This window comes from Equus caballus, chromosome 1 (assembly GCF_041296265.1).
Source record: "Equus caballus isolate H_3958 breed thoroughbred chromosome 1, TB-T2T, whole genome shotgun sequence".
Taxonomy (NCBI): Eukaryota; Metazoa; Chordata; class Mammalia; order Perissodactyla; family Equidae; genus Equus; species Equus caballus.
In genome coordinates this window covers 154,288,604-154,314,576 of record NC_091684.1, presented here as the reverse complement: position 1 = coordinate 154,314,576, position 25,973 = coordinate 154,288,604, and the positions used below count along the sequence as shown (strand labels likewise).

The following is a 25,973-nucleotide window of genomic DNA, read 5'->3' as shown; positions in this document are numbered from 1 at the left end:
ATCGGTGCATATTTTATTGTGACAGTTTGCTGCCACTGATCAAGGCCACAGATGGAGCCAGGCATATGTGGCCAATTCCTAAAACCACCATCACGAAGTTCACGGGGTGGCCTGGAACGGTCTGTCTGGACGTGCTGCTTGGACGAAGGCTTTCCCACTGCTGAGACGAGTCACTCACAGCACAGGCAGCACAGAGAGGGTGTTACATCAACAGTTTCACTTGCTGTGTACTCTACACTGTAGTTTTGTGGGGATTTTGTGTTGATCAAAAGCAACAGCCCAAGAACTTAAGAGTCAAAGAATTTAGGTCACTACATCAGGGACACACACACACACACATGCACACACAAAGAAAGCTGCAAAGGCTCTCCCCCAAATCCAGGAGGTCATTTTAGACTGGCAGCCAATTTAAATCCTGTTCAAGTCTTTTTGTTGTTGTTGTTGTTGAGGAAGATTAGCCCTGAGCTAATATCTGCCACCAATCCTCCTCTTTTTACTGAGGAAGAGTGGCCCTGAGTTAACATCTGTGCTCATCTTCCTCTACTTTATATGTAGGATACTGCCTCAGCATGGCTTGATAAGCAAAGCACAGGTCCACACCCAGGATCCGAACTTGCAAACCCTGGGCCGCTGAACGGAGCGCACAAACTTAACCACTATACCACCGGGCCGGTCCCTCTGTTGGAGCTTTTTATAGGTGACTGGAACATGTGTGTACGTGTGCTTTTCTCCGGGGGTGGGGGGAGAAAGAAGAATTTAAAGCCACAGGGTGCACTGCACCAGGAAACTGGACATTGAACCATGAAGACCAGAAGCACATTGCTATGTGCAGCAAGTCTTGATCCCACTGAAGCACTGGGCACTTTCTGCTCCTGGTACTCTGAATTAAACCACACTGAGAACACAGAAGTCTGCACAGACTACTAAACCATCTGAGTGGCCCCCCAAACTTCTAAAAGCAATGATTTAACCAACTTGCTGTCACAGTTTGCACTGGACCTGCTGCTCTCTAAGGAAGGGTACGTGTTTCTGGCCTGCTGGTATCACACCCCTGGGTGGTTGTATAAAAGATCCTCCCACCTAAACATGGGGGGGTGGGGAATGGGTTTTGTTTATGAAGTTGGAACTTTGCTATTTGACTCTATAAGGATGAGGAAGGGTTTCCTCAAAACAGAAAAACCAGCACGTCTCACATGTGCATCTCTCCAGCATCTGCGAGGATGTGACCAATGACACCATGAAAACATGGTGCTCTAAAGAACTCCTTCCCAGAACTCCGCAACCCCTTGACTTTACCTATGAATTCAAGGACTAGCATGCCGTTGTCTTTGACTGCAATTTCTGCTTCATCTACTCAAGCCAAAGCTACATTGTACTTTTCCAAAGGGTAGGCAAATTATAGAAATGACTGAAACACAAACAAGTAAACTAAGGAGGTGATCCAGAACCTGTGAGTGCGAAGCAGACCCGGGGTAGTGTCTATAGAATTCACTGCTCCCTACAGCTCCAACTATTCCTTTCTCTCCTCTTTATCACTCGCAGAAGAAACAGGGGGCTGAAACATGATTCTCCCCACTACCCAGAAATTCTCAAACCAAGAGCACGGTCCAGGGACATTATATCTTCTGAATGTACTGGCAGCCCCAGGAAAACCAGCCAATGGGGTGAGGCTTAGGGGAAAGAATGGGATCCTTCAGGAACTGGAAGTGCACAGTGATTTGATGCTCTAGTTCCAAGAACCGGCAGCTCCCAAAGGACAAAAAGGTAGCGCTCCAAAATGTCATTTCTATGTTGGTATTTAGAACTTGGAATGGCTTTTCCAATAGAAACAATGCTAATAGATGGTGGTTTGGTACCCAGGCTAGTCAAACAGCAGTCTTTCGGCTACATGATCAGCTAAACAGGCTGGTTTGAGAACCTGACCACAACTTAAAATGTTGTTTCTATGGGAAAACACATTCCACGGCAGGCAAGCAGAGGGAAATTTGGCCACTCAAACCTATGGTCCCTGCAGCTCTAGTGAGCTGCCCAGTGAGCTGTGAGAACTGAGCATCTTAAACTCAGCCACTCCACACAGGCCTGAGAGGGCAGCCAGAATCAGAGCTTTCCTGGCCCCAGGTCCAGCGCCATCCCCCACCCCCAGCACGAGACCATTAGGGCCAACATGTGATATTTGTCAGTGCATAAATTAGGGATTTAAAAAAGGGGGAGCATGAATATGCTAATCCTTAATATACCTGATTTCTTTTAGATACCAGCAACTATGAGGTAAAATTAGTTACCCAGGACTGGTTCACAGACCCAGGGTTCAGTGAGCCATTTCCAGAAAGATTGGCTTCCAGACAAAGTAAGGAAGCAGGTCAGTTTTGAACTCATTTAATGGCTTTAATCTCGGACTCAAGTTATTCAAACATTTCAGATCCCCTGGAACTGAATAATCACCCTCTCTTTTGCACTGTGAGCTGAGACAGAGAGTTCAGACTTATCTCTATAACCCCACCATCAGGCACAATACTTGAACCTTAAATGGTCAATGAAGGTTTGGGGTTTCAAACGTACTTTCAACTAAGACAACATGTTAGAGAGAATTCTGTCAGAGTAATGAGTATTTAATTTATTGAAAAGGTAAATATGTTTATAAGAAATTAAATAAAATTAAGGAATGAAAAAGATAATTACTACTAAGAAATCAGTACCATTTCATCCACTATGTTTAATTTTTAAAAATTAAAATGAAAAATCGAATACATAAAAGATACCCACAAATAGAATTTATGGGGAATGAGAGTCAAATTTTTCCACGTTTCAGATGCATCATTTAGAAACATTTTACAACTACAAAAGCTTCAAAGGTCTTGTATCTCAAACTCTATTTCATAGGTGTCAACAGGCAATGGGTCTTTTAAAACGTTTCTCTACCAAACCCTTTCATCAGAAGAGAGACAACATTGTGGCTAAGGAAAAAGGAAAAAGAAAGAAAGAAAAGAACTCATTGATAGAGTTGAAGTCTCTCAAAAGTCAGAGGAAGTTAGCTAAAAGCATGCAGCTGTTGAGATTATTTCATAGAAATTAACAATTCACAGTATTAGGGATCAAGAACTTAAGTTTTTTTTAACCTTTGTAATTGAGGCAAAGTTGTAGGCATTTATTTCTAAACATTTAGATAGCTGGAAAACTTTGACTAAAAATAGTCTAATTTAAAATTGAGGGCATTTGACTAAATCAGGAATTTATCTAGTCCATGAGGAGACACTGTAGAATAAAGACAATAATTAGCAATTTTCGAAGAACTTTATAATTTACCAAATGATCATGTGATTTTCCCCAAAATCCTATCAAGAAAACGCATGGCTGTGCTCATTTTCAGACGAAGAAACTAAAATTCAGAGGAGCGAAGTAATTGTTCAAAGGCTACAGAACGGAAACATGTCATAAATCACTAATTAAAAACCAAAAGAATTTATTAATAAAACATTCCAAGGTTAGTACTAAAGATTTTCAGATTAGAGATTAGAAAGATGTTTCCATAAATACCCTAAAGAGAATGTTTTCCTTTATCTAAACGAATTTGTGCATAATTTTTTTGTGCTCTGGGTTTCTTTTCTTAGGCCTGCAAAAACAGAACTTTTAAGACAGATCTTCCAAAGTATATTGGAAAAGGAAAGCAACAGGAAAAGGAATGCATTTTAGGAGCACTCACTCCTATAGATGGGTTCTTCTGTTTCTGAAATAGCTTCTACAGGGTGACTATCCTGTCCTGTCCCCTCTGGTCAAAATCTCTCTCAGCTCAGGGCCACCCTGGTGGCACAGTGGTTAAGTTCGCATGCTCTGCTTCAACAGCCCAGGTTTGCCAGTTCAGTTCCCCAGTGCAGATCCACACTCTGCTTATCAAGCCACGCTGTGGCAGGCACCCCACATATAAAGTAGAGGAAGATGGGCACAGATGTTAGCTCAGGGACAGTCTTCCTCAGCAAAAAGAGGAGGACTGGCAGTGGATGTTAGCTCAGAGCTAATATTCCTCAAAAAAAAAAAAATCTCTCAGCTCTTAACATGTTTACTGTTTAGAGGGATGGATGGGTGGGGAGCAAGGCAGAGATTCAAAACATGGATAATTCAAACCCTACTCATAGCTACCATTGGAATGTGTTTTGTACACACACTTGAACATGGGTGTGTCTTGTCTTTTGAAAAGTAGATTTAAGCAAAACTATCAGGTCATTCTGTCCCAGCTTAGGAAGACAATGAGTTTCACAAAGACCAGGGTGACCCAATGATATTCTAAAAGACTTTCCAGATTCAGGTCTCTATGACTTCATTCAGAGGCAGCTGGCACGCTGTCCATTACATGGAAAAAGTGTCAACTCTCATTTCAACTGCCAGCACGGCTCTTCCCTGAAACCCAAGATCCGAAAGATTTCCCTCTCAGCCTGAGTGATCCCTGCACTGTCCTCGCAACACCTTTTGAGCCCCGGGGAAAGGGTGACGAGATTAGTGTTTCAAGCTATATTTAAGCAGACTGGGCGCTAAACGCCAGCACAAATGTTCAACATAGAGAAACCTCTGAGCAGCAGATGATGCTGTCAAAACACAGAGAAAGACATGCACCCCTTCCACCTCCTAACATACCTAACAGGTTTCCAAATCTATAGCAGCTCCCAAAGACAAAGCTTCTATTCTAAAAACCTGTCAGTTTACCTGGAAGTTTGACATCACCTAGTAGAAATACAGCAGGTCTCACAGAACAGCATCCGTCTTTCACTGACATGAAACACACAGGAAATACAACTTGCGCACGCGTGCGCGCACACACACACACTATCCTCCACAAATCCTCAGAGTGAAGCTCCTGGCACAGCTCTTATCCCTGCATCCCCTTCCCAAGGGGAGCTGGATATGCCAGGGTTTTTCAGAATCTTTCATTTGAATCGCTGAAGCTGTACTGGTTCCTATTTCTTTTCATTTGTTCCTTCCAGTTTTATTGAGACATAATTAACACACAGCACTGTCTAAATTTCAGGTGTACAGCACACTGATCGGACTTACATATGTTGTGAAATGATTACCACAGTAAGTTTAGTTACAAGTTCCTATTTCTTAAATAAAAAGAGTGTTCCTGAGAAACTAATGCTGAAATGAGGGTACAAATGCTCATTTCTGAATGTTAAAATATCTGCAAACATCGTCCTTACACCCATAGTCCAAAATCTTACCAATTTTTCATAAAGCCCTTGCCTGAAACTCCTACCGTAAAATAAAAATAACACATTGAGTGTTTCCATGTTGACCCTCACGAAAGATCGTGGGATGAGGGAGAGGAAGGGACCCTTGCAGAAACATAGCCTTCCTTGCCTGCCTCCTCAAGTCCCAGCTTCCTTCTGTGTAAATTTTCCACAATTTTATAACTCATAATAGCTAATCCTTAGTATTAAATATTAAATAATTTTTCCACAACCCTCAAAGTTGTAGGTCAGTTTAGACAAGCGTGGAAAAAGCAGACCTGGCAGCATTGCAGACAGTGCTGGCCATGAAGCATTGAGTGTAACTTCAAACCTAGGTGTAAAACTTTACAATGTTAACAAATGAATAGGAAATGACAGAATTGAAATATTTCCTAGTCTGCTACCCTAAAGATTAATGGATCCAGACAATGATCATCAATGGCTGATAACATCACAAAAAGAAAGACTAGCAGACATGCTGCGCCTCCCAATGGAAAATACATATACCACTTGCAAAGTCTTCTCGCCAAAAAAATTGATTCTGAATTGCATCAAGCCTACAGCTCTAACTAGCAAGTCACAGCAAATACAGAGGACAGAGGAACACAGTAAGTACCACCACCACTGGAATGCAGTCGTCACTAGACTGGGAGAAACTCTACAGCACTGTACTCCAAGTATGCTTAGGACGGGCCAGTGCTAGCCCACATACTATATATTACTAATCTAAATTGAGATAAGGAGCTTAAACTGGAATGTCAATCATCTCACTGCTTCCTTCATCCAGAATGTCTTGCTATGAAAAAAAAAATCAGCTGAGCTAAACAGTGTGCTTAGTGCCATACTAGATTTACATTCTGGCACATGCTTCTCATCTCCTCACAGACTGTTAACACGCAGCTCATGGACTGACATTTTAGTAACAGTGCTCTCTACAGGACATGAACCAATTTCTTTTTTTTTTTCCCAGCTTTACTGAGATATAATTGAGAAATAACATTATGTAAGTTTAAGGTGTGCAAAGTGTTCATTTGATACATTTATTTATTGAAAAATTATTACCACCATAGCATTAGCTAATATTTTTCACCCTGTCCCATGGTTACTGTTTCTTTTTTGTGGTGAGAACATTTAAGATCTATTCTCTTAGCAACTTTCAAGTATATACTACAGTATTATGAGCTATAATCACCATGCTGTACATTAGATCTCCAGAGCTTGTTTATCTTATAACTAGAAGTTTATACCCTTTGACCAATATCTCCCCATTTCCCCCACCTTCTAGCCCCTAGGAACCACCATTCTACTGTCTGCTTCTCTGAGGTCATTTGGCTTTTTTAGACTCCACATATAAGTGATATCATGATAGTATGGACTGATATCTTTAATAAATAAATTACAAGGAAAACAAATAACAGAGGGACAATCTACGTATTTAAAAATATTTCAGACATACCAATCAATTATAAAATATGAACTTTATTTGGGTCCTGATTTGAACAAACTGTAAAAAAACAAATAAATAGAATTTATAACCTAATCAAGAAAATTTAAGTCTTGGCTATTTGACAATATTTTAAAAGTTAAAGCTAATTTTAAATGTAATAGTGGTATTGTGTTCATGTCTTTAGAGTCTTTATCTTTTAGAGATATATACTGAAATGTTCACTAATTAAATCATTTTTCAGGGATTTACTTCAAAATAATCTGTGGCACAAGAAAGAAGTAGATAAAACAAGATTGATCATTAATTAATAAATGCTAAAGCTGGAGCTTCATTGTCTTACTATCTCTAGTTTGGTATATATTTGAAATTCTCCATATTAAAAAGTTCAACAACCACAACAACTTTGCAGCAGCACCTGGCCTAGCTCATCCTGATAACCATACCCTCCTACATACCATCATGACACCACATTTTTGTTTTCTTTTTTCATTCACCTGAAGAACCACTTTTATCTGTTATTCAACTCAACATTCTTGAGAGGGATGGGCCTCTCCATTTAGAGATAATAACAGCCCCATCCCAACATGTTTACCATCTTAAACAAGGGGCAAGATCCAACCAAAGTGTTTCTATCAATCTCAAGCACGCAGCTACCAAACAAGGTTAATGTTCACTAGACGAGGAATCCAAGAACAAATGACTAAACCACACTTGTGCAAATAATTAAGCAGGTCAGCCCAGGGGATGGGTTCCCTTGGGCATTTCAACCACTTTTTGACACAATTCATTTTCATAAGGATACCTTATCCTTCTCTATGACAAACATAAACCCATCAGTGAACAAAAAATAAATCTGAAGGGAAAGGGATCGATCTGTATCAGGTCCATAAAAGTGCTAAATTCTGGCTTTTCTGTTCACAAATGGAAGAATTCTTATAGTCATGGGAACTATGAAACGAAAGGAGGAAATCATTTAGCAAGGAATGCTGGTATGTTTTCTGATTCTCCAACGTGTGAGAATGTGTTTTAACCTATTTTCAGGGAAGGGCCCAAATGCAAATGAGCAGTTAAGTCAACCCAAGGTCAAACGAGACCCTGGGGTCTAGAATTCTGTCAACGGTCAACAACGTCTGTGTTAAGTCAGAATTGCTGACAAAAAAAAAAGAAGGAAAAAATGGCTTGCATATTCTTGTAAAATTCCTGAAAGGTTTTCCAAACTTTAAAAAGAAAAGTTTATTCTGTTATTTGAGGTTTCTTTCTTTCCTGGGAAGTTAGGAAAGCTCAGAAATTACCTGATATTTGTTTGCTTGTTTTTATATTTGTGCTTTTTTATCAACTTTGATTGTATTGGTGGTAGTTTGATTTACCTCGAGGGGATGGGAGATATTAGGTCATCTGAACATTTTTAATGAGAAAGAGAAAAATAACTATTATCTGTTTAATCCATTCCTTATTGAAAGCATTCTTATTTTTTCTCATTTTTATAGGCTGTGAATGAACATGAAGCAGCCACAACTTTTTAGAGTTGACTGCCAATCAGTTACCCAGAGGTTGGTACGCAAGGGTGCAGCTATAGGCACTCTACCAAAGCTTTGCCTAAATCAAGACAATGTATGTTTTGTTCCACTTTCCCTGATGTCGATTAGGTTAAGATCTCTTGAAAGCCAACTCTCATTAAAATCAAAATGGAAATCACTCAAAGAAAACGAAAAAGACAAAAAAAATTTCAGTTTCTCAAGAGAAATAGGCCACCAAAGAAAAACAACAAATAAGAATCCCTTTGTACGGAATGAGCATTATGTGGCCGCACAGCATGAAGCCAAAGGAAGGGAATGCTCAGTTGGAAAGAGGAAGCCATGGCTCTTCTCAGGGGTGGCCAATCTGAGTCAGCCTGGCCCCAAATCGCGTAAGTGAGGCCTGCCCACAAAGCGCCCGGGAACAGCAGTAATGACAGTGTACACTGGAAGAGTACTGGCTCTATGGAACAGGGAGCTTTCTCTGTTTGGGTGCAAATGTGTTGTGTTTCCCCACCCTGCCTCCCTTCCTTTTCTTTGCTAGCCGAACTCTTCTTTCCTAAGAGGAACCCACTCCACATGGCTCAGGCCTGGCCAGCCCAAGCGCCCCATTCCTTTGGCCACAGTGATGGGCATATGATTAGAGCCATGCCAGAGTTCTCCACAAGAACAGATATGTGGCAGCTGGGAAAGAGTGTGGCTTGGAATTACCGGTGCTCATCTTGGCTACCCAATCTTAACCAAACCCTTATTCTGATAAAGTCAATTAAAGCACATTTCAAAAATGGCCAATCACCTCACCACAAAACAGTCTTAATTCCCAGGGTATCTCTTTGCGCTGCTGCCAAAGAAAGCGGTTTCAGGCCAGTCCTTCCATTTCCTAAAATCGAACTTACTTTTACAAAAGTTCTTGAAAACAAAGTGTTCATTGGGAAGGAAACAAGGCCTGTTTGCCAGATCTGCCAATAAAAAAAATGCAAATGTCTTTGCAGGAGGTGGGGGGGGGCACGTATTAATAAGGAATGATACTTAGTAAGTTTCTTTCCCAATAAGGGCAACACAATTTGAGGGAAAAGGAAATTGAAAAATAAAAACCTTATCCACTTTAGGTATCACCAGATCTCCACAGGCAAAGCAAGTTTCCACTCAAATTATATTTTTAAAATTTTTGAAGTTCAAGTTTGCTTTCTATGTTTCTGAAAATAATCAGTTCCAAGATGAAAATGTGGAGAACGTGGTATCCAGATACTAAAGAGTATCTAACTTTTTGCATTGGCCATAAAAATCCAGCCTCTTTGTACCACTCCACCCCCTCATTCTCCTTATCTGTAACAGAATTATAATCATCCTCATCACCGTAGCTCAACGCATCAGGTGCTGTGCTAGGAATGTGTCATGTGTTACGTCATTCAATCTTAGGACAACCCAGAAAGGTGAGTATTACAACCTTGTTTTACAAGTGAGGAAACTGAGGCTCAGCTAGATCAAACCACTTGTCTGAGGTTCCTTCCCAGTAGGTGGTGGAGCCAAGATTTGACCCCAGGCATGTCTATGTCCACACTTCCAAGCCTCCCCGAAAACATGACCAATATTTATTAGTGTTCATTGAAAATGACTCCTCAGTCCTCTAAAATCCAGTCCCACAAGCAATACCACTCTACCCAGCTACCCACAACCAGGCTCAAATAGGAAACAGTGTGAGGTAATTATAACGTATACCCCAGCCACTAGCTCTGGGTTTTTATGACTGAACTGCCAAATCACTCCTAGCCAACTCTTCGGGAAAGGTTCAGACACTTTCTCAGATTCCAGCTAAAACATCAACTATGTGGCCCTGGGGAGTACAGAGCTCACAGGGTGGTAATGGGATATAAAATTTGCAAACTTGAGGTCAGTGGCCTAAACTCTGGGGTGTGAAGCAGCAGTAGTCCACGAAAGACGAAAGACTATTTGTCGACTTGAAGGTTGCATATCAAGTTCTTCCTTGCAAAGCGCTTGTCCACATCACCTCAGACATTAACCCCATCAGTAAAGGGAGCGGAAGATATTCCAAATGTAGTTCTGCCTGGAATCATTGGAAAGAAGATAATAACATCAACCTGCTTGAGACAGGGTCTTCATTCTGAGAATTATTCATTAGGTCCAATTCAAACAGTCAATGCTCAATAAACAATTATCACTTGGATCAGGCCGATGTTCTACAAAATTCTATTGACACAGAAGAAAACACAAGAATGTAAGATTTTTTTCTTTATTGCAGACTTATTACATGAAATCTTCATGTATAAATTAGTAGTTTGTACAAATGAGTCAGCAAGTTATGAGACAAGAGTCTGAGCTTCGAGATCTAGAATTGCCATGGCCCATCCCAGGGCATTTGACCTCTAATTGTTAATCAGAAGTGTGATTGCGGGGGGCGGCGTGGGGAGTTACCCTTCAGACCCCCTCACTACTACCCTCACTGGCAACTAACTCCCTTTAAAAGCCCATTCCACTCAACCCCCCTAATCTGGAGGCTTCCACTGACCGCAAGGTAGCACTGAGGAGCTCAAACTCTAGCCCCCAGCCTTCCATCAGAGTTGACCATTTAGAGACTGATCACCCTGCTTAAGGCCAAACAAAGGAGACCAAGAAAAACATGATGTCCATATGAAGCAGGGTTCTTGTCTGCAGCCCAGTCACCCTCTCAGGGTACGAACGCAAAAAGGAGGCACAATCTCCTACTCAACAACACACATCTACTTAAATCGGCTCTTGCCACCGTGTGGCTCAGCTCCCACATCTATGAAGTAGAGAAGAAAATAAGTACTTTGAGCACTTTTTAATGACCCTTCTCTGGGCCTCGGTTTCAGCATCTATAAACTTCTAATGTCTGTCCCACTATCATGCTAATTCATGATATTTTCATAAAGATGGACGATCTGAGTATAGAGTAAGATCTGAGTCACGACTTCATATGCAAAAAAAAAAAAAAATTAAAAATAAGAAAGCCTTTAAAAGTAATTCACCAAAGGCACCAACCTATTAGGGTCTGTTTACATGATCTTATAAATGAGCACCCAGTGGGTAGGGGAAATGGTAGACAATGCACCATTATCCATAGAGAGTGGGGATGCACCAAACTTTACATAGCACCACATACATAGGTGCATAATAAATGATGGATTAGCCTGCTTTCCCACTATATTCCTGTAAATGTTTTTACAGAAATCTTTTCTGGCAATCAAGTGTCTTTCTTTCATGCCCTGACTATCCTCCAGAAACCCTCTGTCCCCTGAAGAGGACACAGGTCGTCTGATCCCAATGCTGCCAGGAGTGAGGGAGTTGTCACCAGTGTCTGTCAGAACCCGGCACCTGCTCTGTTCAGCCCAGGACCACTGGCTGACAGGATTCTTCACTCCAGAACTTTCTCCCAACTCCCTCCTCCTGCCTCCTTCAATCTTTCTCCTTCCCTTCCCTAACAAAAACCTTACATCTGCCTTTCTTTTTGAACATTCCAAGACCCCCAATAAAAATTTAACATTTTACTTAAAACTTATTTTTCTTAATGTTTTAACCCTTATTTGGTATTCCTATTATTCCTATTTTATTGGTAGCTCAGTTTATGAAGTTACCTACAAGAAGAAGAAAAAGATGAGACGATAATCATGAAGAAGAAAAAGAAAAAGAGGAAGGAGAAGATGTCAATGAGAAAGAAGAAAAAGAGGAAGGGGAAAGAGAAAAAGGAGAAGAAACAGAAAAATAAAACAAAAACCTGTCTCTAGAATACATTCTTTTTATTAATAGAGATATTACCATACTTCAGTTCAAAACCAGGAACTTAACAGCAGACATAATGTGTCCACAGGGCTGACATAAATCCTCTCTCCCAACACCAACATCACAAAATGGCTGTCCTATATTTGGACTTAGATGTGTTTGGATACTTATATTTAAATGTAAGTATGACTGATGGTCTAGGAATTCACGATCCTTCAGAACACTGACCCAATCACTTGTCTAACGGAGCAGCTCTCCCACTCCGAGCCTGCTTGCTGTCTGGAATACATCTTCGGCTGGGAATGGTGGAGATAGGGAATTTTCCTTTCTCCCTTCCGTTCTGAGGGGGCTGAATAAATAGACTCAGCGATAACTTCAACAAAAACGCCACTTGAGAAAGTGGTAAAGTCACAAGAACTTAAAACTAGGATGTGATATAATAGAATATTGGATCCACAATCCAAACTTGACTATATTCCTAATCCAATTTCCTTCAATTAACAACATAGCTACTCCATTTATGACAAAAATAAGAGTTCAGCTCTTATTATGGAATATTAATAGAATATTAATTCTATTGGCAATTGCACATCTATTTTTATTTTTGACTGATTCCCTCCCAAAATGTTTTTAAAAATGTTTTAAAATATATAATGTTTCTGTATATTTAATAAATATATAGAAATGGGGCTATTAATAGAAAGTAAAATTCAAAGCAGAAGGAATGAATAAGATATCAAATACCTAAGTTAATAAATTAAAGTGACTGTGCATTAAATGTGTCCCTGAGTTTCTTAGAAGCTAAAGGAAAAAGGAGAAAAGTTGGGAGTTTCATAATTCTTATACATATATATATATATATATATACACACACATTTTTTTTTTCTTTTTTTTTTGCTGAGGAATATTCACCCTGAGCTAACACTCACTGCTAATCTTCCTCTTTTTTTTTCTTTTTTGCTTGAGGAAGATCAACCCTGAGTTAAGATTAACCCTGAGTTAACATCTGTGCCAATCTTCCCCTACTTTGTATGTGGGTCGCCTGCCACAGCATAGCTGGCAAGCAGTGTAGTTTCGCCCCCGGGATCCGAACCAGTAAACCCAGGCTGCCGAAGTGGAGCACCGCACTTAACTACTAGCCCATGGGGCCGGCCCCCTATAATTCTTATATTTGCAAAATCAGAATTAGCCCATTTATTATGAACTATAATCTTATTCCTGGGGCTTGTGAGTTCTTTAAATGTGGAACTGTGGACGAGCTAAGAACAATGCCCTTAACATTTATCTAACAGATCATGGAGTCACAGTACTCATGTTGCATTTTTCATTCTGAAGCATCTTCAGTGGGGAACTAAGTCCATCAGACTCAATCAAGTTACAATCAAAACATCTGATTAACCTTCTCAGAACCCATTGTCTTGCTGTGGTGGCTAATGTCTAAAGATGTCCCCCCAAATTCCTCCCCTCCATGCAGACACCTGCTGCTCCCCACATTAAGAGGAGGCGTTATTAGTCCACGCCCCAGAACCTGCTGAGGCCTGTGACTTGCATGAAATTCCAGGCCATGCCATTCCAGGCTAAGTTTGAAGAAAGTCTAGTAGCTTCTACTTCTGTGCTCTTGGGAGCCTTAGCTGTCTCGTAAAGTCTGGCTCTGCTGCTGGAGAGTCCACACAGAGAGGCCATCTGAAGAGGGAGACAGTCTGAGACCATCTGGAGGAGAACCCAGAAACCCAGCCAACACTGATAACACAGAGCCCATTTGAGCCCTTCTAGCCAGCCCTCAGCTATTCAAGTCAGCTCTGTGGTCAACATATGGGTTAAAGTGTGTGACCAGGGTCAAGAAGCTATTGTTCAAGATCCAGTCCCAACAGACACTACCCTGAGGAAGGCCTGGTCGCTGCACCTGGGGCTCAGTTTCTCCACTTGAAGACACACACACAGTGGCTCCATCCCCAGGGGCAGGCCCAGGCAGGAGACCACAGAAAGAGAGCTTTAAAATCTGGAAGGCCCCAAGCAGAGCCAGACAAGTGGCTCTTTGCTTCCTTTATTCCCTTCCTCTGTCCGTCCATTTGGATAAACCACACCAAAGCAAACAGGGCTGCAGGCGCCATTCCACAGAACCAGAAACACAGGTGAAGAAGTCATCTTGCTCATTCCAGCCCCAACAGACATTGTGAGGAGCAGAGACAAGATTCCCCACTGTGCCCAGTCCAAATTCCTGGCCTAGAGAATGACGAGAAATAGTAAAATTGTTGTTTTAAGCCACTAAATTTGGATTAATTTGTTACGTAGCAATAAGATAACCAAAACACTCACAAATGAAAGTAGTTTGTTTCACTGTAGCAGAGGAACTAGGAACGATTTTGTTTCTCTTTAGTTTTTCATTCACGGTGCTATAATGTTTTTATGTATAATATGTTTTACTATCTATGGAGGTGGGAACATCCTGGGTGCCTCCCCACCTTTGCCTCTCACAACCAAGTAGTCAAGTACTGCCCATGTTACTTCTGGAACACTACTGGAGCCTCTTCTTCACCCCACCACTGCCATTGCTCAGGCCATCACCCACTCTCACCCTGACTCCTCCTCCATGAGTCTCCCAATCTCCCTGCCTCTTGTCTCCCTATTCTCTAAACCATACACCTTTGACACCCCCACCAGTGGAAAGATCTGCTCACTTCCCCATCTGGGAATCCTTCAGTAACTTGCCATCCTCACCTTTCACAACAGTCAGAGAGTAACATTATGTGTCCTTTCATCCCTCTCCCACCCCTGACGGTGTCACCACCTAGGAATAGGAACAAAAGCCTGCATACTGCATAACTCCAGGGGACGCTACTTTCATAGGCTACACTGTGAACTGTGCTCCTTGGAACCCTGCCCAACTGTACTGAACGCCCCTCGATCCCAAACACTTCATATCCTTTTCACTCTGTGCCTTTTTTGCTCCCCTTTGTCCTTTCTTTCTCTGCTATATTTCCTCCAACTTTTAATTTATATAATTTACCTTAGCCAGTCAATCAACAAAAATTAGTCAATTGATAATTGTCTACTGAACACCTATCATGTGCCCAGTTCCTGGTTATCCCTAGTGATAAAGAAAACAAAAAAGAACTCTGCCTTCAAGAAGTTCTCAGTCCTAGTAGATAGTCATTTATTTATCACCTCGACGAGAGGTCAGCAAACAATTTCTGAAAAGGACCAAATAGCAAGTTTTGCTGGCCATACTGTTTTTGTCTCAACTATTCCATTCTGTCTCCGTAGTGTGAAAGCAGATACAGATAATACATAAACAAATGGGCATGGCTTTGTTTCAATAAAACTTTATTTACAAAAAACAGGCAGCTTGGTCCACAGTTTGCCAACCCCTGATAGACTTTCTCTGTGAAGTCTTTTCTGATTAATCCCATTCCTACAACGATGCTTCCCAGTCACGTGATTGCATCTGCCTTCAATAAATGTGAGTGTTTCCCCACAGCAATAACAGGGGAAGATTCTGGGGAAATGAAGGTATCAAGAGTATGGAAGTAAGAAAGAAACTTTCCAGGTATAAGATTTATTATAACTAAGGAGCAGTAAAATATACTTATTAAGAGCACCAACTACAAAGGTAGATTTCCCAACTCCATATCTTAATAGTTTATGTCCCTGGAGGAATGATTGCAACTCGGCATCCTTCAGTTTCCTCATCTGTTAAACGGGCAAGTAGGTATAACCTTCCTCATAAAGATGTTGTATTAAATGAATTAACATATGTAAAGTTCAATAGTGAGTGATATATCAGAGCCTGCTATTCTTTACCATTATTGCTGCAATTTAATGTAAAAATTACATTACACTAATGGCTCTGAGCTTACAGGCAACCAAGGTAAAAAAAAACAAATGAAACAGAAAGAATTAAATAACTCATCATATTGGTAAAAACTTAAGACATATACCAGTTTCCCCTGAAAAGACAAACATCTCTTCTAACTCTCTTCTGAGAAAAATTTCTCACATGGGACATAAGAGCAAGGATTCTAAATGAAATAATAAGGAACCAGCTCAGAAGCCCGGGCAGTGCAGAAGGACGGTGTCTGTGATGGTTACCTACCACCCTCCACAAAAGTTCAGGGGATAATACCAAAATATACCACACGTGCCATCCAAAGACCTCAGCAGCTCTGACATTCTATAATTCTTTCTGTATTTTATTAGTGTCTTTGCAGAAATGTTAGAGAAAGTTCCTTATTTGACAAAATATTACTATGCTACTAACTATACCTGGGATGTGTGAACTAGCACGAAGGAATATTAGGAATTTTAAGTGGAATTTTACCAATGTCTTAGTCCTGCATTTTTGTCCAAAGGAATGAAAAACCAAAACCATAACTAAAATTAATGGAGAAAGAAAATTTAATGCTCAGAATTTGTCTTTAAAACTTAACCTTTGCATACCCTCGGCTCTCACAGCTGTAAAAGGAAGCTCATAAAAGGACCCATTTCATAGAGATGCTGTGAGCATCAAATGAGTTGCCGTATGTAATACATGAGGGCAGTGCTTGGCACATAAATGTCATTTCAAAGTTACCTAACACTACTATGATGGCTACTATCATTTGTTTTTACTTAATCCTAGACGTCACGCCCTCTGCTACTTTTCTGTTGATTGCTGGTTCTTATAATGCATCTGCTTCTCCTACCAAATATTAAGATTTTCCAGGCTAAGGGCTGTATGTCTCTGGCATTCCATAGGGCTATATTCAGGCTGGCATTCAATCACGGCTTCCTGAATTAATGAACTCTTTGAAATCCCATCTAATGGTAAGTTAGTGTCAAAATGCCTATGATGGGATTCTTGTCTATGATGGTTTTACAATCTAATGGGAAAACCAAGCTTAACGAACTTGAAACATTAAACTTTCATGTGCCTGCCATAGAACTCAATCCTGATACATTACTGACTGCAGCTTTCTCAAAAAATTTCATGGAAAAGAAGGCTAAGTTGCTTGAATAGGCCTATTTGTTGGTTTAGTTTCTAGAAACAAGAAGTTGTTAATACGATTTATTTCTATTTCAAGAAAACGTATTTAACAACTTATTTCACATTGAAAATTAAGGCTAAAATTCACAAATTGGCTAGGCTTGTTGGTCGGCTTATTATAGGAAAAAGCAAACAAACTACTGTGAATACCCTAATAATCTGGCAGTATATTGCTTGATTAGAATCATTGACATAATGCTATCATCTTTTTAAGTATCTGCTCCACAAGAAGACAAAGGAATGTTTCAATATTCTTTAAAACTCCAAATAAGCTTGGAGAGATGTCTGTACTTCCATTTCCATCAACCCTGATCTCATCTCATGTAGTTGATGTATGTTTTAATTAGTTTGTAATACCAACAAGTTATGCATTTTTGTAAACAACCTCTAAGTTTTAGAATGTTACAAAATGAGTCACATAAATATTTTGTCTCCATCTTCTTGTTTAAAATGTGGAATTGCTGAAAACTTCTATTTAAGAATATCTTTTTTTAATGGTGTTGCAATATTTTACCTTAATCTTTTCAATAAACGCGAGGACAAACCATACCACTGCAGGCATCTTTTCCCCATACTTAATTATTAGCCTATCTGACTTCAGATGAAATCTTAAAGTCCTCTTTGTAAAGTCAAACGGACTTTATAAAGTGTACAGAACTTTTCCTGTGTTCCCTGTTAAAGTTCTTTATTTTAATAACAGACTTCTGTGTAATTAATCCCTCGGACTCTGCCGTCACATAATCTACCCTGTGTGTGAACTATTCCATGTGTATTTTTCTGGTAACAAGACCTCTAGAAAAAAATAAACAAATAAACAAAGACCAAAAGGAATTACACACAAGGGGACAAACTGTATGAAACATAACCAGTCTCGTACACTTATAAACCAGGCAACAAGGATAGAAGTTCTCAACCCATCCTATCAGAGATTTGGGAAAAGGAGGTTTAAATCTAAAGAATTTTTCCCTTGAACAGGAAACTGTAATCTTCCTTATTTGGGAGCTAAAGCAATAATGCAATCATAAATAAGTGGTACATAACTACTGCTATTCAAGTAGAATACTGTGTGTTTTTTTAAATTGAATTGTCTCCGACGCTGTTTGTCTAATCACAAAAGTAAAGAATCTAGCTGAGAAAAATTCTTGTGAACTGAAATTCAAACAATAAGGCTAGGATTGCATTATTTCTCATAAAATCTTTTCACACGTTAAGCAATGCACAAGCAAAGGAAAACTACTATACCTTTATTATTTGAAAACATTTTTGAAACTTGCAAAATTCTCATTTCAAAACAGAGAAAAATGCAATTTTTGCAGAGTGAATGGGGACCACACTCATTCCACAAAAAAAGGATTTCCTGTAAAAACAGAAATTGGCGATTTAGTCTAAGAAAACACAGTGAAAGCTGGGAAGAAACTTGAGGATGCTTAAATTTCCACTGTGGAACAATTTCTGCTGCCCAGTGGGAAGGAAAAAAAAAAACCACCTGCAACAGGATGGGAGGAGAGAAAGACAAGCGAGGACTACACACCCAGAGAGGGGAAAACCAGGCAGGTCCCTAGTTGGTGAAGCAAGGGAGGTGACAGGAAAGGAAGGTATATCCCAAGAATGGCAAGGCAAATTCTGTAGTCACCTGTCACATCAGAGAAAGACAAGAAGGCAGCATTTGTGGGAGAGACTAGACCAGCACAGGGCAGACACTGATGAGTCTCAAGTACCTTTTAACTAGAGGAAATATTAGTGAGGTGCTGAAAGTTGCTGCCACCAACTGGGCATCAGGCAGACTTGGGGATTACAAATCACTTTCACTTCACAAACTGTGCATTTCCATCAAAATGGTAAACAGGTTTAACTGTAGTCAAAGAGGTTAGTTTCGAAGCTGGTAATATTTTAACTAGCAAAAATAGAAATTTTAAGCAATAACTGGAAAAGACCGCTTTTCCTGATGATTTCTACAGCAGGGCCTGGTTAAAAGACTTATTCATGTGCAACTGTAATAGCAATAAGCAGAGAGAATACATTTTAAATGCTATTCAAATTTAACGTAAGAATTGGTGTTCGTTTAAAATCTATCGGAAAACCTTTGATCCAGCAATTCTACTTTTACTAATTTACAGCATATATAAATTTGCATATGTATACACAGGGGCACGCAGAAGAACATTGGTAAGAGCCAAAAATTTAATACAATCTAAAGAGCCATCATTAGGGAACTGTTTCAGCCACATTGTGGGACTCTACACACCAAGAGAATGTTTGAGGTAGATCCATGAGTTAATAGATGGATGCACTAAAGATATACAAAAGTGAGCAACGTTCAGAAAGGTATGTACAGTATATTCAATGTATTAAAAAGGATACACACACATATACGTTGTATAGAGATAATATATATATTTGTGTATATACATATTATGTATATATATTCGTATATGTGTGTGTGTATATATATATATATATATGCCTATAATATTTCTAGAAAAATACACAAGAAATGGTCTCCGAGAGGTAGGAGAAATACTTTTAAATATATATCTTTTAAATTATTATTTTTTACTTCCCCAAATATACACATAAAAAACCCTGCAGATAACATGAGAATTACAGAAATAAAAATCCTTATATTATAAAGGTTCATTATATTATATTATACTAACATATAAATTATTATACTATAAAGATTAATTATAATTATTTTTAAGACCTTTATATATATATATAAAATCTTAAAGATAACATGAGGATTAGGAACACTCATAACTACTGTTTTGTTCATATCATGTTTTTAGGAGGGCTTTATGAATAGCTTGAGATAGGGTAACATCTGTTAGTGACCAAGTACTGTGAGGAACACAGAGAGCTCTCTCTCCCTAATCATGAAAAATGTAAAACCCAGCAGAAATAAGTGCTAGTGTGAGTAAAAGTGTGGACATCCCGTTAAGCAACAAAGCTTAGTTTCTGTTCGCACATTGAGTCTGTGCCTCCCGAGGAAACAGGCCGGTTGGTGATAACACACAGAGATGAGACAAATGTCTGGCCAGGCTTAATGTCTCCCTGCAGACTTTCATCCACCGAATCAAACCCCCACTTCCTTTCTCTCTATAGGAGCAATGGCATCAAGCTTAGATATTAAGATAATATTATATAGCAGAAATATTTTTTGAAGGAATAATGCAGGACTAAATCAGGTCCTTTTGAGAACGTACGAAAATCAGAGTTTTAGTCCATCTATTGAACTTGCCATGGGCCTTGCACACAGGGCAATAAACGTCTGCTGCCTGATCAGGATCAGGCTTACCATGATAAGTAAATTTCCTTTCCAACACTGTCAGAATCCTGGATTTATTTCCATAGAGGCCAAAATGGAACTAAATTAATCATAACTATTTCCTGGGGTCAGAAAATCATGCATATTTTACTACGGCCTAAGTGCTTGGCTCTAAGAATCATCTTGTTCCCAGTCTAGACCAGGACTCAAAAACTAGTCTGCTCCGTTCGCTGCACTTTTTCTTCCCTCCCTGGGCGGTACAAACAAAAAGTTCGCTACATATATAATTAAAAGAGCCCATCACCACAAAGAATATGTGAAATGTTCAGCCACAAATCCAAGTGGACAACATCGCTTGGTCACGCAGGGCCCTGTCATCAAGCTACAGAACTACTCAAAAAAGAGCAACAACGAGAATCGTAAGACCTTCACAGAAAACCTCTATGTATTTACTGTCTGGGTTCATTTAACAGGCTCCTCCAAGGAGATAAAATGGGTCATTTACAGTCTATCCTGCTGCATCTATGGAGGCCTGAATTTAAACAATCTCAGAAAAAGAGATTTCTCTTTCAATCTGAGCAATTTGAAGGGAAGTGGATTCCCACCCTTCTTCAACTCGGGGAACTGACAATCCCTATACAGTCAACCTGCCTAATTTCAATATTTCCTGCTGAAACATTTTCTGTAACAGGGGCATAGGGAGCCGGTGAAATGCTCAACTGCATGTACAGAACACATACGCTGTTGGTTAAAACACCCATTTCACGCCGGCCACAGCAGCATGACTGCCCCAGTGAAATGAAGAGCTCCTATAACCCAAAACCAGGTTCTCGGAAACTCTTGCCCTGCTGTGCTTCCAGCGTAGACATCTGAAAAGCAGTATCACCCAGAAAACTCAGGGTTTCTTCTGAGTTTTCTCTGCCTGTGTCTTCTCTGACCGTCACCGGAATCCCTTCCTCTGGTAGCTCCCTTACAAATAGCGCATCTGCAAAGATGCCAGCAAGGAAAGCACTTTCCCCTCAACACAACCGGAATTGGTACGGAGGGAAAGGAATGGGCTTCTCTTCTCTCAGTCGCAGCTCCTCCCCTTCTTCCTCAAAGAACCCTTCTCGCCTCCCAAAATCTGCCTCGACAATGGCCCAAGATTCCTTTTAACCATAATCTCGCCTCTGGGGCAGAAATCCTTAAAAAGTAGGAGCAAGGTGGTTTAGCCTCGAACGTGGGGAGGACTAAGTAACCACTGCACCTCGAACGTGCCCCCAGGAGGTCGTCTCAAAGATCCTTCTAGTGTCGTGAATCGACTTGGTCAGTTCCTCTGGATCTTGATACTCCGGAGAGGGGGGAAGGGAGACCCACCCCAAAAGACCTGGCCCGTTCCATTACCCTTTAAGCGCGTCGTGTCCTCCGCCGCCTCTTCTCTTGGCCCGGCTGGCTCTGGTTTCCTTCACGTTCCCAGCCTCCAAATTGGCGTCCGCCCCATGGCTCGTGTAGGACGCTAAGAGCACGGTAAATCCCAGGGCGACCTCCAGCAGCCCCCCTCGCCGCATGATGCCAAGCGGCCGCCGGCTCCCGCCGCCTCTCGCCGCGCCCCGGGCTCGGTCCGCGGCCGCCGCTGCGCCCTTAAGCGCGCCGCGCCGCCGGGGTCCCGCTCTCCCGCCGCCCGTCCCCCGGGCCGGGCTCCTCCCGCCTTCTCCAGGCGCTGCTCCCACTTCAGGCGGCCCCTGCCAGCTGCAACAGACAAATCGCCGAGGCGGGGAGACATTCAGGGCATCGGGATGCTGAAGCTTCGCGGTCCCCATTCCCCAGCCCAACCCGCGCGCCGCCTGCGCGTGGCGCAGTTACTTTGGGTAGGTGAAGACCGTTCGGTCCACAGCTGGCGGAAAAGCCCGGGCCCCCGGCGGCAGCCGCTCCAGCCAACCCCTCGGCCTCCCCGACACCGCCTGAAAAGCGCGCCGCACAGTACCCATGTCCCGAGCGGTCCTGAGCCCCGGGGCGAGCTCGCTGGGTCTATTTTTTAATGGCACGAATTGCGCGCCAGGCGCACTCTGAAAGCCCCAGCTCCCCAGCCTGTCCTCTCCGCCAAGCCGCGGGGCTGGAAGCCCGCCGCGCCGTCCCCGGCCGGCTCCGGGCGCTGCCACCGCCCCCCGAGCATCTGACGCGGAGCCCGGCACCGGGAGCCCCGGGCCAGGAAGCTGTCAGGCAGGGGAGGGCCAGCGCCAGCTGTGGACGTTCCGGGACAGCCCCTCACCCCAGTCCCTGTCCCTGCCCTCAGCGCGGCGCAAACGCAAAAGCCTCCGTGGCTGGAACGCCAGCCCCGGTGTCCGCCCGACCCCTGTCGGGACCCCGGCTGCACCCACTGGAGAAGCGGCGACTCCGGCTCCCGAGGCGGCGGCGGCTGCTCCTCGGTCCTGGCCGCGGCAGCCGCTGCCCCGCTCCGCCCGCAGCTGTCCCAGCTGTGGCCGCCTGTCCGCCTGTGGCACCCACAGTCTCTGCCGCGGCTCCCGCGGCCCCCTCCTTTCCCCACCTCTTCAAGTATCGTCTGCGCAGCGGTTTCTCGCGAGAGAAATACTTTTTTTAAAAAAAGAAAGAAAAAGAAAATGACACCCCCTCCTACATCCCCCTCATCACCACCCCACCCCTCGGCCCCATCCATCCTCCCTTTCCACTCCCCTTTGCCAGCCACCGCCTCGGCTCGGGGGCCTCCCTCGCTCGCAGGATTAGCGCGGCGGGAGGAGGCAGAGGTGATCGGGTTCTGCCCGGCCTGGGACTTTTCGTTTTGGGGTGAGGAGTTGAGTGACTGGGGAATAAGCCGGGTAGCGGTTTAGCCCGCTCTGCGGCTGGGAGGTCTGGACCCGAGATCAGCCTCTCCCGTGATCCGGGAAGCCCGGGGGCGCGGAAAGCTGTGCCACCTGCACCAAGAACGCGCGCTGGAGGCTGCGGCCCCGGAGGCCCCGGCGCGAGAGGAGACCGTCTCTGTGCCCGCGCCTCCCCGGCGCCGCCTGCCTGAGCCTCTCGGGCCGGGCACCGAGCGGAGGCCAGAGGCCCGGAGGCTGGGGCAGGGCGCGTCGCGGGCCGCGGGCGCCGCAGGGGCTGATGTGCGGGCGCGGAAGGGGGCTCCGCTGCTGCCGCTTGCCGCCGGCGTGTCGAGAGCCCACTTGAGGCGCGGCTCTTCGGAGGTTCGGTTCAAGCCACCCAGGCTGAATCCGGGATGGTCCCAGAGTCTGAGTCTGATTCCGACCCAGAGGCCTGTGAATGTTGGAACCTGGGCTTTGCGATGGGGCAGTAAAGGGATGGTCCTGTTGCTAGCCTACAGCTAAGATTGAGCTTCTCCTAAACTACTGTATTTCAGCTCTCCAAACACAGACACACAGACACAGACACACACAGACACATACACACACACACGGCTGCCTCCCCAGGACAAGCAAGGCACAGTGATTTTGGAGAATATAGTGTTTATGACATCCTTGTGTGGATAAAACTCAGGGTTGCCTGAACCCTATAGTGGTTTAGGAGGGCAGGAAATGTCACCCTGGGCCCTGGCCGCTGGGCCTGGAGACCTCCCAAAATCCCCATGCAGCAGCTACCAGCTGTCAAGCCAGAAATAAGAACTCAGTGCAAACAGGAATCCTGTTGAAGGGGGTTTTCCTTATTTGCAATTGTTTGTGCCCAGATAATAAAGTATAGGGACCTGGGCAAGTTGTTTAACTTCTTTCCAATTGCAGGATGGAAATAATACTGTTGACCACACGGGGTTATAGTGGTGATGATGAGCCTGCTCAACACTGAACTTGAAGATGAAAACAGTAAAACTGTCAAAAATATGAGCCCCTTTAAAGTCATAGTCCTAGTCTCACCTGCAAAACTTCTCTTAGCAGATTCAAGAATTGCAGCCCAGGTCACACACCCTCAGTTGAGTAAGGATATTATACGTTCAAGATGTATTTACTGAGCACCAACTATGTACCAGTTGGCGCCTGGTTGAACGGGCCTCCTTGGTGAGCAAGACAGAAGAATGTTTCTCCCACACAGCAGGTGGTCTACAGGGAAAGGCAGATGTGAAACAAATAATGACCCAGTTGTTAAATGCCAAGAGGGAGAAGTAGTGGGTGCTTGCTTGGAGGATAGATAATAGGGGTGTTTGACCTAGGTTGGGGCTGATCAGGGAAGGCTTCCCTAAGGAAGTGGTGTTTAACTTACGTCCAGACATGTGACTAGACTTTCCGTAGGACAGTGGCCTCAACCCTGGCTGTACAATAGAATGACCTGGGAGCTTAAAAAATATATATGACCCCAGGACCCAACCCCCGGGGTTCTGATTTGAATAGTCTGGAGTGGAAGCCCTGACATGGGCATTTTTAAACACTCCCCAGGTAGGGAGAGAGAAGGGGGTTGTTCAGACTGGGAAAAGGGTCTGAGCAGAGGGACCAGGCTCAGCAGAAGCAGGACTGTTGGCGATCCAGGAAGGCCTTGTCCTGCCCACCAGTTTTCTGAACTGTTCTGCACCCTCTAGAAATATGGAAATTCTGCCTACTTTCCCTACACTCCAGCAGCAAGTGAACCACTCTGTACTCTCTCAGAAACTTCCACTTGGTGACATGTTGGACAGCAGCAACTGAACACAGGGCTTTTCTAAGGTTTTTGCCCACAAAGCAAAGAGCAAACCCTGGTGCCTTGCAAGGTCCCCCTTCTAACTCCTGACTCAACCCTAAACTGCCTTCCAGGGTTTCACCACTAAGGGAGAGATTTAGATTAAATGCTTGCTTCTGGCCTTTGTCCTCTTTCTTCCTTGGCCCCTTCCTCCAGTAAAGACTTTCTACTTTCCCTTTATGTTGGGTGGGAGCTCTAGGCCATATACTCCCTTCTTTGGGCAATAGGTCTCATGGCTTAACCATAATGGTGGAAGATCTGCAGGGGAAGGGGGAAAAACCCTGATTACTGAAAGGGAAATGCACTTTTAAAGATGTGGGAAATATTCCCATTATCCAGGTGATCAATATATGTTACAGCAGCATGCTACCAGTAATAAAGGTCAGTAACAAATAAAGAAAATCCATGTCTTTGCAATAAGATTTTCTTGATGCTGGATGATTCAGGAGCCAGCCCTCTTTAAACTTATCACCATTTACAACACTGTTTGCAAAATAAGTCCATGGGACAGAATTGTCTTGTTCCTCCTCTTCATTTCAAAGAATTCTACCCATCCTAAGAGAATCGGCTCAAATTTCTCCTTGTTCATGATGAGTTTTCGCTCATTATATCTCTCTCTTATTCAGACTTCATTGCACTTATTAACTGAATCATTACTTTAATAATTTATTAACTGTAGTACATAATTGTAATATGCCTCCTATGTGCCAAGCACTATGCTAGGCACTGACAATCAGGAAATTTATTATATTATTATGGTGAACTATGTTTTTTTCTGTAATCGTTCTTATTCTCATAGCCGGATTATGATTCCTTAAGGACAAGGTTGCATTCCTTTTTCAAGGAAACTTGTACAGTGTCCTGAAAATTGTTACAAAAGATGACTAGTTTGTTGGCTGTTGTTTGATCAGTTGGAATCTTCTGGCATTTTAGCTTCAAGACCACTCTCATCACTTTATATCTCCTGAATAAATATGTGTCAGCAACGGTTCTCTGTCTACAAGCAAGAAAACAAACTCTGGAAAATTTAAGCAAAAAAAATGTTTAAAGTATTGTCGGGTTATGAGACGGCTCATTGCACCTGACTTTGGGA

At 42.6% G+C, this 25,973-nt stretch overlaps 1 protein-coding gene across 1 annotated transcript in view; it reads right to left on the bottom strand.

Moving 5' to 3' along the window:
• The window catches only part of FBN1 (fibrillin 1), a 227,686-nt gene extending 204,941 nt beyond the window's left edge, over positions 1-22,745 (bottom strand). Inside the window, exons 1-2 of the mRNA XM_023617896.2 lie at positions 22,588-22,745; positions 21,614-21,958 (exon numbers count right to left, since the gene is read on the bottom strand). Of these exons, the coding sequence (XP_023473664.1) occupies positions 21,614-21,777 (164 nt within the window). The 5' untranslated portion in view covers positions 21,778-21,958; positions 22,588-22,745. The remainder of the gene's footprint in view (positions 1-21,613; positions 21,959-22,587) is intronic.
• Between the last annotated feature and the right edge of the window lie 3,228 nt (positions 22,746-25,973).